Raw genomic sequence first — 11006 nt, forward strand, 5'->3', positions numbered from 1 at the left:
GCTGTGTTGTTTTGCAGGTGTGTCGGCTTGGATTAAATTGAAAGGACAGCGAGTCTTTGAAAGAGAGAAGACACTTGGGGGCCTGACAGCTTGTTTCATTCACAGAGAGCACATCTTGTGTCCGAGGTGACCTTGGACGTGATATGAGACGTCTGGAAAATTGATCTGTGAGAAACAGGTTTGTGGTTGACTGAACTAAACAAGACAAACTTCCACCAGCAGGAGACTCCTTCTTATCATGTGAAGCCTCTTTCTTAAAATCTGCATAATGTGAATGAAGTTCTGTATTGTCCTGAACATCAGAAAGTTCTTTCTTTTTCCACTTGTCTCTCAAATGTGAGCCGTGGACCCATTTTGACCCTCCGTGACCCCTACTCTCTGTACAATATGTTTGTACTCCCCCAGTCCAGGTCCGGGAGGCCCACCGCCCTGCATATTTTAAACGTTTCCCTGCTCCAACACACCTAATACCTGGATTAGGAAACACTGCTTTAAATCAAGTGCAGCACAGAACACTTCACTGAGCAGACTAATCCTACTTTTCCAAGAGCTCTGGCAAACAACCAGTTCTCCTATGTTGTGGTTCGGGGTTTGCTTTGTACCAGTGAGCATGTGTTCAATCAATGAATTATCAACCACAGGAGCACAATATCAACAGAAATAGATGTTTTTTTAAACTGGAGTTTGAGTTTGATGAAATGTCAGTGATGATTCGCTAACATTTTACAGTCTGATCTCACTGATGTTGTCTTCTTCTGTGATATCTAGTCACACATTTACAAGGTGCATTCAAAGTCCTGACAGTTTGGAAAATGCGTGATTTTATCAGTCAAGGCCTGAACTGAATATACTCTTTGAAAAATGCTTCATTTTTTACTTTTCTGTTGTTTCACCTGCACAATCAATCATGTAAACCAAAAATCTTTTAATGTTTGAAATGAAACAATCCTGTTGTCATGTTTGTTGTGTGATGCAGAAATGATGAAATTATTATTCTAATCAATTGCATTTACACTAACAGTTTAGATGTGCTGATAAAGGCTTCGCAAGGCTGGAAGCTGGTGGTTTAACTACTCTGAAAGTGCTTGAAATCTGCTTGAAATTGTAGTGTTAAGAATTTGTGTGAACCCCGTGTTTAGTTATATTTTGAATAATGAATTGAAAACAAAATGTCAGTTCATTCTGATTGTCAGGCCGCAGTATTGTAAAAGATCAGAGAATCTGATGAAAATTCAATATGTGGTAAATTAAGCTCCTTAATTATAGTATGTTTTATTTTGACCCTTAATCTTTTGACCACATTTTATTTTAAAATAGTCACAGTACTTAACTGTTGTACAACAAATACTGTTGTATTTAAACTGTTGTATATAATCTATGACTGTGCGGAAAATGAGCTCAGGCCCATTAAAACTGTTATTTTTCCATTTCATTAAGTCTCTGTATGAAACTGTTGCAGCTCCAGGCCTCTAGGTGGCAGCATGATGTCACGTCGGGAATGTGACGTCATCGGCCTGGTGCGGAAGTGTCCGTCAGGTTTGTGACTGCAGGATGAAGATGAGCCGTGAGGAGGAGGAGGAGGGTGCAAAGTGTTTGAAAATAGCCCACAAATCTTAAAGAAGTGACATTTAAAGTCGAGCAGCAATGAAGACCGTGTTTGTGACCGTTGGCACCACGAGCTTTGATGAGCTCATTGAAAACATCACATGTTCAGAGACGGTTCAGGTGAGAAAAGATGGTTTAAAAGAAGCCAGTTTCCTGTTTTACAGTTACATTATTACTACCACACTGCTACATACTGCGACGATGTATTATTTAAACTCAGTGGAGGAAGAAGATCTCAAGTGTTTTATCAATACCACACTACTAAAATACATTACAAGTACATTACTGATGAATGAATATATAAACGTAGTTTAATGGAGTTTATTGTAAGCATTCCGTATACTGTTAGGTTGTTTAATCTATAAAAATGCATCCTATTTTCTAAAGGGAGCATACTATTTTTATGTAAACTGACAACCTGAAAAGTAGCTTAATCTGTAAAAGTAGTCGAGTTTCACTCTTTCACCAATGTTTCACTCTGAAAGTACAAGTAAGGGTTTAAGTCTAAGGAAAATATATACGCAGTTATGTCAAATTTAATGTATTTAGCTTTACCATCTGCACAGGACAAAAACTCCCCCAATAAAAACCTTTTAACACGGAAAAAAATGGAAGAAACCTCAGGTGGAACAACAGAGGAGGGATCTCTCTCCTAGGACACACAGACAGATACGCAACAGATGGCGAGTGTATATAGAAATGATCACAACCAAATTCCTGACACATGTAGATTATAAAATGCATGTGAAGAATATGTAGAAGAGTGCGTGTCACTGCACGCTAAAGTAGTTAAACTTTGTCTTTCAGAGTTGTATTGATGGTGTCTGTTGTCCTACTGCAGGAAATTGAAAGAACCCCTATATAGAAAACAAAGAATTAAATTCTTTGCTAAACATTGTACATCTGGTTTAATTCTTAAAACATCATATATTATACACTTTGGTGGAATTGGGACTCGGCTCCGTCTAAGTGCTGATAAACTGTGTGAAAATAACAGCTGCAAAATAAGACATATGAAGCCAAAACAACAGGTGACTCCGGCCTGCTCTTTCTCTTTAGGGGGAGAACTTGAATATCAGAATACTCAAAGACATCTCCTCACAGTGCTTTTTAATTTTTTTTTTGAGTTTGGTCTTTGAAAAAGCAGCAAAGCTTTATTCTCCAAATAGTGTTTCTCTGCAGAACGACTTGATAAAGTCAAAATGTGAGTCTGTGAACTTGTTGTAGTGTAAAAGACAAATGTTGTGCTAAAAGAAATTAAGTTTGCACGCTGCTATGTTGATTTAAACACTGGAACTATAGGAATATCACTGGAGCAACTATTTTTTGCTGGAGGATGATTTTACATGTTTGTAGTTTTAGTAATTATTACAACTATGACTTATATTCTTCACCATGATTTGAATACATATACTCCTCACTATGATTTTACATGTACTCATCACTGGACTAAAGTATAACTGTGTGTGTCCCTCACTCATTGACCCTCACTGTATCACATGTCTGCTCTATGTTAAAACAAGTGCACTTACATTAAACACTATAATTTTTAAAAAAAGGCAACAGAAGGGAGCTAAGAAATAAGGGTGTAATAAGAAGAGAGAACTTAGAATAAAAAAATAAGAACCAGGTAAGGTTAAAAGATATTGGTGTAAAGTTTATACAACATGGCATATAAAAAAAGGAAACATGCCCGTGCCAGTGCAGGTGACAGGAAAGTCCCTACAATCCCAACTTTAAGGAGTACATCATTTAGGCCCTGCAACTGACCAATGAATATAATGGTGTAATGTTACAATGTTTGGTTTAAGATTGATTGGTCATTTTGATGCTGTGATGAAAGGAAAGCAGGTGGAGCCCCATGGGAATATAAGCTGTGTACTGTCTGTGAGAGCTCAGAGCTCTCTTGCTGTATGTATGTGCAGATAGAGTGTTCTCCCTTTGCTGCTGGCATTAAAGTTTTTTTTTTTTGCTGCTCTGAACTCTGACTCCTGAAGACTGTTTGAGCACATCAGCTGAGATTAATTTTCCTGATTATTTTGACTCAGTTTTTGATCTATTTGCCAAAGTTTCCTCGACCCATTGAGCATTGTTAAGACAACTATAAATCTGGCCCAGTGGCCTTGAACCCTGGTTCATAGCCACGTCATTGTGACAAATCTTTTTTTAATACGTTTTTTTCTCCCTGCAGGCTTTAAAAGCTCGCGGTTATGAGCGTCTGGTTCTTCAGGTTGGAAGAGGATCTCTTCTTCCAGCTGCTGATAGCTGTCCACACATCAGACTGGAGGCTTTTCGATTCAAAGACTCTATAGCAGAAGACTTCCAGCAGGCTGACCTTGTCATCAGCCACGCAGGTGAGTAAAATATCAAACACCTTGTGCACATTTACTCCTCTGAGTCCTACAGGAGTGAATTAGAGCTACATATAAATTTAACTAAATGCTGTTCCATAAGTCAAACTACTATCTATTACCATAAGTAGTTTTTTTAAAACATAATGAACATTAGTAATTGATAAGCAGGTAGTTTCCATGTTCGTTGCCTGCACAGAAGACATTAATGACTATGTTGAATTTAAAGTAAAAGCAAATACATGTTGTGCAAACATTAAACAGGAAGCTGATGATTAATACAGCAGAGTGTCAGCAGCAGACAGATACAACATGAGGGTGCAGAGCAAACTATTAAAAACAGGATGATATTCAAACAAATGCTAAACAACATAGTTGTAATATGAGCCGCTCTGGTGTCTTTTTGTCACAGTTCTCACCTGGAGCGGCCAGCAACAGCATTATAGTCTGTACTTGTTAGGATGAGTAAACACTCAATCTTTGGTTTGATGTGTTAAAGGGATAGTTCAGATTATTTGAAGTCAGGCTGCATGAGGTACGTATCCACAGTTAGTGTATTATGTACATTAGACGGCTGTCAACACGTCCCCAGTTTGAAGCATAGACCGAAAGCAATGTACTGCTGCGGACTGGGTCGGCAGAAAAATTTATTTTAGCCACCTAACAAAGGCCACCTATGTATGCTATGTTTGGAATATTTTCACAGCTTTTAAATTGCCGTCAGACAGCTCTTTTCATCAGAGAACTGAAGCTGTTTTCTCTTTCTCTTCGCTCGCTTCCAAGCCATCCAACTCCATTCACAAAAAAACGTTTATTGGTCAAGGCAGCAGGAGCTTCCTCATACTGGGGTTGTGCTGACTGTGATCTACTATACGTAATACACAGAGTATGGATAAATTATCTGAACTATCCCTTGAGTGATGGCTTAGTAGATGACAAGTGAGTTTATATAGATGGTGATCATTGTTCAGGAGTTCCTTGTGTCTGTTTGGTAAACGTGGCTGCGTTTTGCTTCAAGAACATAAGTGGCAAAACAGCCAAAGGCCGATATTTACAACAGCAAGTCGTTTTATTAGCGAGAAAGAAGCATGGACAGCCATATTTGTTTATCAATGAGGCAAAATCTTACCTGAGGAGGAGATGACGAGTATGTAATAACGGATCATATAAATGTATTTCTCAGTTTGCTACAAATTATATATACTTCATGTTATTGCTGAATGTTTTCAAAAGCATGTGTTAGCCTACTATCACATGTTGGGTGATCTGTGTCATTGTCCTTATTCATGTTTTAAGTGAACCTTATTATAAGCTAAACTACCCCAAAAAGTGATGATACTAACACATTTCTTCAGCCGAGTCTATGGCATGATGTTGTTCACCTCCATGAATAGAAGCCACCAGTTGCATAAACTCAGACTGACTTTAGCTCTAGTCATGAATAAGGATCTTGTTTTTCTCCTCAGGGGCAGGAAGTTGTGTGGAGGCACTCGGTGCAGGCAAGCCTCTGCTGGTCGTAGTCAATGACAAGCTGATGGACAACCACCAACTGGAGCTGGCCAGACAGCTGCACATGGACCACCACTTGTTGTACTGCACATGCAGGTATGTGTTTCTCACACGCCTAGTGTTGTTTCTACATGTGAGGTTATTTAAAGGGAAACTTTGCCACTTTTTATGCGGATGTCGAATCAGTGTCGATGGTAAATGTAGTCCATTGACACAATAAATACCTCAGTGCAAGTTATATTGACTGAGAAAGCTGAGTTATGCTCGCAGAGACATGCTGACGATGCCTACATTTCCCATAATGCATCGCACGCAAGCCTCTGTTTTCCAAACCTCATGTTGTCTCTGCTCCACCCTGCTAGCCACCGGGTTAGTGTCGGCCACAGACAGCTCAAAAAAGACAAAGATGCACCAAAAACTGCTCACGCTGAAATTCATTGCAGCAGAATAGGCTGGTCAGCCGAGCCAGAGATGGTTTAGAAACAAGACACCACACTTCAGAGTCATATCCCGTATTGGGATCACGTGGGTTTGGGTTTCGCCCCTTTAGGAGACTAGTTGCAGGTCCTGAATCTACTCAGTGCAATGGGAGATATGAATGTGAGCATCTCTCAGACAGACAAATGAAGAGAAAAATAACTTTGTTTCAGCAACATACTCTAGCTCAGATCTGGCAACACAAATATTGTTTCTGAACCATCTCTGGCAGGCGGCTGTTGAAGTATAGCAATATTCATTAACAGTAACAAGTATCATTGTGCGTTTTTACCATTAACCAAAGGCGAACAAATGTTCTTACTTTGGAGATATTTCTAATAGATAGCTGTCACTCAACACCTTCTCTACCAGGTTATTTTATCAACCCGGTGTAATCCAAAGCTAATTAACATGTAAGATAACTACAGCAACAGGCTTTCAGTTGTTTCTAGACAGTCTGTCAACCTGCCATTTAACAGCTAACGATGACCTATACTGAGCAAAAGTCTGGATAATATTAAAATGCAAAACTAGGTCGCAGTTAATTGTTATTCAACAATAGATTATGGATTAGACTGTTTGCTTTCCTCCATCCACATGACGTTCTCAACTCTGCCATTTGGGGATGGGGGAGAAGAGGTGGCCATTTAGGAGACAGGAACTTTAAAGCATTTCATACCATTGATCCAGCCTGTAATGTGTTATCTTTTATTGTTAGAGCTGACAGAGCCTGTAGTTCTTCTGGGTAACCGCTGACTCAAAAGACAGCGCTGGTGACCAGGAAGTACAACTTTTGCAGCAGGACTCGATCAATATAGCACACAGGGAGTTATTCACTTCTTCAGTGGACTACATTTACCAACAACACTGACTTGGACATCCACGTAAATGGTGGCAAAGTTTCCCTTGAACAAAACAAAAGTAACGATTGTCTCCTGCTTGATGAAACTTTCAGCACCCTGACAGAAACACTGAGGACCATGGATCTCTCTGTTCTTCAGCCCTTCTTGCCTGGACAGCCGAAGCATTTTGCAAACTTCTTAGACAAAGCCCTCGGAGTTTAGTGAACCTTTAATTTTATAGAATTTGCTGTCCCACTGAAGTTTGATTATGTTGCTGTAAATTGTGAAACTTGGTTCTGATCATAAATTTGAGTGTTTTATATATTTTTGTATGCAATAATACTATGTATGCTATTAAAAACCATTCTCTGTGCTGTGAATTATTTGTGTATTTATTCTAGACTTTGTTTTTTAAAAGGTTTTATATGAGTGAAAGGCAAAGAGAACTTTACAAGCCTGAGGGGTTTTAGTTTTAGAGATACAGAGCAGCTCATAGAGTTGAAGGCAAAGCTGCATGTTGAGTCAGTTCTGCAAAGACAAAGAAACATGTAGTCATCAAACCACTGATGACCCTGAAAAAATACTCTTAACCTTGACAATTTACAGCCTGAGAGTTCATCCTCATCAGAGTACATGATAAGTGATTTTTGATGCATCTGACTATTAATTATTTAATTCTTATACAAATAACTGCTCATTTTAGACAAAACGAGTTATGGCATCCATTTTTAATGAAGATGTGCCACTATTAGTCTTTGTGGCATGAAGGGAAAGTGTCAGGCATTACTAGGAATAGCTCTTAAATACTGAATCTTGTCAGGACATTTTAATGGTTGTGTGTTCATCACTCCATTAGCACACTGTCCTGACTTCTTAGCAGCAATCACTCTTGTTTCTTTCCACGTCTTTGTAGTCCCAGTGCTATGAAGCGTTCTTTTACTGTAGGCTGAGGGCCGTAGCAGAGTACATTTACATAAAAATGTAAATAGAGGTCACTGAAGGTGTCCATTGTGAAATGACATCTGAATAATCTAACCCACACTGTGCATGCCTCTCTGAACAGCCTTCTATTTTCCTCTTACTGAGACAAAAAGCCTGTTTGGTGTTAATAGTGTTGATGTATAAAGACACTAAAAACATTTTCTGCATCACAGAGATCCGAATTGTACCAATTCTTGCCACAAGGGTGAGATGATGTTTAAAACCATGACTTCACAGACTGAATATCATTATCTCACACAAACTGGCTACAACAGATGCAGACATTTGATGGCTTTTCAGCTCTAAATACCTTTTTAAGAGAAAGTTTTTGATATGGCACAGGCCCTTTAGTTGATACTAAAAGTGAGTAGACTTTTTTTTTTTTTAGACTTTTCTTTATTTGATCCCCCATAGGGGGAAATTCTCATGTTACAGCAGCAACAATAGTACAGGGAGAGTGAAAAGAAGCAATAGTAAAAGAAAAAATAGCAATAGCAAAATAAATATAAATATAAATATATGGCTGTGATGAAATAAATATTTTCACTATGTGATATTTACACTTTGGTTCAGAAATGTACAGGTATGTAAAATCCCCTTTTATGATATGCCGTGAATACCTTTTCTACCAAATCTACCTCGATTTGTCCCTGTATCTCAGAAAGGAGCACAGTCTACTTTGGTGATCAGGGTATGAGAGGCTGACATAAATCATCCCACCTGCAGGGAAGAGGTACATATTTACTGTATGTGCCTCAACAGCCTGGAAACTGATACTTGAAATAAAACTCACTTGTTTTTTTTCTTTTGAAAACTCAGTTCTGTTCAGCTGGTGTGGATTAACTCATAGTACAGTTTAGGGAACTAGTTGACGTTGGCGTAACACTGTTTGTAGTGGCAGCCGAGCAAGGAGAAAGAACTTCAGGGAATCTGAAGGCATTACCAACTCGTAGAGATACAATAAAATGAGGTCTACCATGGATTATAGGTTTGACGTTTATATATACGTATATACTATAAAAGCCAGGTGCCCTGAATGACCAATATAAAACCGAGCTAAAAAACAGACACCTACACACAGTTGAAATTCAGTGTGGCTTCCTCAGTTCCTGGTTCCCCTCCGGCCGTACACCTGTGCCTCCCCTATGTGGGCAACATTACTCTGATCACCTATCTATGCCCGAAGTAGTAATAGCAATATTACAATATTGCACTGTTTACCCCACGTACGACATACAGCACGCATAAAACTGGTTACAACACTGTTGATTCATCACTTCTTTGAGCTGCAGTTTCATCACCAGAGAAGATTTTTTTAAACAGGAAATGCTATGTGAAAGGCAGCACGTCGTCTATTTTGGCTGCAGTGTTTAAACCTGTTATCCCAGTTACCTAGTTAAAACAAATCCTCCATCAGAGTTGTATAAGAGAAATACAGCTAAATCAGTGGCAGATTTCCTTTGTAGGAAAGTCCCTCCTATTTGTTTTTAGAATAATTTCTGTGGAAAAGGAAAATTCACTGTAATAAGGAACTCGTCTCTCTTCAGTTCTTTTCTTCATTGAAATGAGTCACAAATGTAACCTTCTACTTCTGATGAGTGAAATAAATGAGACCTTACAGCTTTAGCGTCTGATTCTGTGGTTGCACCAGACAGCTGTTGTACCACATCAGCCTAATTAAAGAAATAGGTACTTTTAACAAACGACAAAAAGGAGAGCAAAGGGTCAGGCTTCATAACTCTTTCTTCTCTGTTTGATATTGTAGAGCTAAAACGATTAATTGATTAGTGAAAATGAATCAGCAACTTATTATGAATGTAGTCATTAGTTGGAGAATCTTGTTTAACACTTGGCTTAATCCCTGACTGGAGAAACCAGTTTACTGCAGATATTCTTTGCAATGTCACAACCGTCTGGTGTTTTCCCTCTGAATTAGTTAAAGTATCTGGTTTGAGCTGGTTCTGTCTGCCTCCAGTATGTTTCACATGATGTTTGTGCAAACTGCATGTTAATCTAATAGAGATGGACACTCAAGTCTAGTGTCACTTGTTTTCCCCACCAGAGCTCCTCTGCCAGCTTTATTTTTAGTCAAACGCATAACATGTGATATATCATGGTATTTGCAATGAAGCTCAACACGTCATAGACTTTCCTTAAGGTAGCTAAAATGTACCTGTCGTCTTGTGCATGTTTACATCAGCCACTCCTCAACAGGGACTGTGCACGGCCTCAACAGTCAGGCGTCATTTTAGGCCAACATGTGTAATGACTGTAGATGGATTATACCTCTCTAGTGTTTTTAATCACTCAAAGCATTGTGGGCACGCTGTCTTGCCTTTGTCATGCAGACTGGAAGGATCGAACCCCGTTTCTTCTGACCGGTGGCCGACCTAATCTTCCTCTTGTATGTGGATAGCCAGCTACATATCAGAATATTCATTTACAAACACATTAATCAGTGTCAGACTGGCCAAAAATGTGATCTAAGCTTGAATTGAAAAAGTATTTTCAACAAATAACAGAGGACCTTTTACTGGTATTATTTCTTGGTTTAATTAAACTCTCTCTTGTGGATTGTCGTGTCCAGATTTGGGTTAATTTCCACTTTCACAAAACTGAAGTTTCCATAGAGAAAAGCAAAGCCTTTCCTCAGACAAACATTTTCTCAAAAAGGGAACAAAGTCCTATACCCATTTTATTTTTTAAATTGACCAACTATTATCGTTAGAGGTAGCTTTTACATAGTGATATTGTACAAAAACTGCATGTCACACTCAACACATGAGCCTGTATTTGATTATCTCATCCAAGGAGTTAGTGAGAAAGTTCAAAAACACAGAAGGGACTTGTGACGGAGTTTTGATTCCTGTTCTCAGACAGAAAAACAACCTAATGTGAACCAATTCAGTTCCAAGATTTCTGATATAAAACAAACCTCTCATTCATTAAGACAAGAGTGGACTGAATTCATTCATACAAAGAGACACACGTGGGTCAAAGCTGAGGGTCAATCAAACAAGCATGAAGGCAGTCGGTCAGTCATGGACATCTCATAGCAAGATTAATGCCTGTTGTCTGTTTAGTTTAGATCAGGATACAAGAATGAATGATTCACGACATCTTTGCCTTTGGAACGCTTAAATTACTTGACGACAGCAAGATAATTGAGGTTTTACCGTCTCCCCTGTTGCGTGACTTGGATGCATGAGACACATATAATCAAATTCATCTATGACGTCTA

The 11006-nt window shown here is 38.8% G+C and overlaps 1 protein-coding gene across 1 annotated transcript; it reads left to right on the forward strand.

Moving 5' to 3' along the window:
- Window positions 1–1556: 1556 nt before the first annotated feature.
- Window positions 1557–7150, forward strand: LOC139207370 (UDP-N-acetylglucosamine transferase subunit ALG13). Its single transcript, XM_070837071.1, has 4 exons — window positions 1557–1725; window positions 3797–3959; window positions 5423–5561; window positions 6898–7150. Exons 1-4 carry the CDS (start codon window positions 1645–1647, stop codon window positions 7004–7006), a joined length of 492 nt encoding a protein of 163 aa, XP_070693172.1. The 5' UTR covers window positions 1557–1644; the 3' UTR covers window positions 7007–7150.
- Window positions 7151–11006: the final 3856 nt, after the last annotated feature.

This window comes from Pempheris klunzingeri, chromosome 9 (genome assembly GCF_042242105.1).
Source record: "Pempheris klunzingeri isolate RE-2024b chromosome 9, fPemKlu1.hap1, whole genome shotgun sequence".
NCBI classification, from domain to species: domain Eukaryota; kingdom Metazoa; phylum Chordata; class Actinopteri; order Acropomatiformes; family Pempheridae; genus Pempheris; species Pempheris klunzingeri.

Bases quoted from the DNA above. Each gene is read 5' to 3' on its own strand.
- LOC139207370 (XM_070837071.1), top strand. From the start codon at position 1,645: ATGAAGACCGTGTTTGTGACCGTTGGCACCACGAGCTTTGATGAGCTC. The intron at 1,726-3,796 runs GTGAGAAAAGAT...TTCTCCCTGCAG, and splicing joins CATGTTCAGAGACGGTTCAG to GCTTTAAAAGCTCGCGGTTA. The intron at 5,562-6,897 runs GTATGTGTTTCT...TGAAACTTTCAG, and splicing joins TTGTTGTACTGCACATGCAG to CACCCTGACAGAAACACTGA.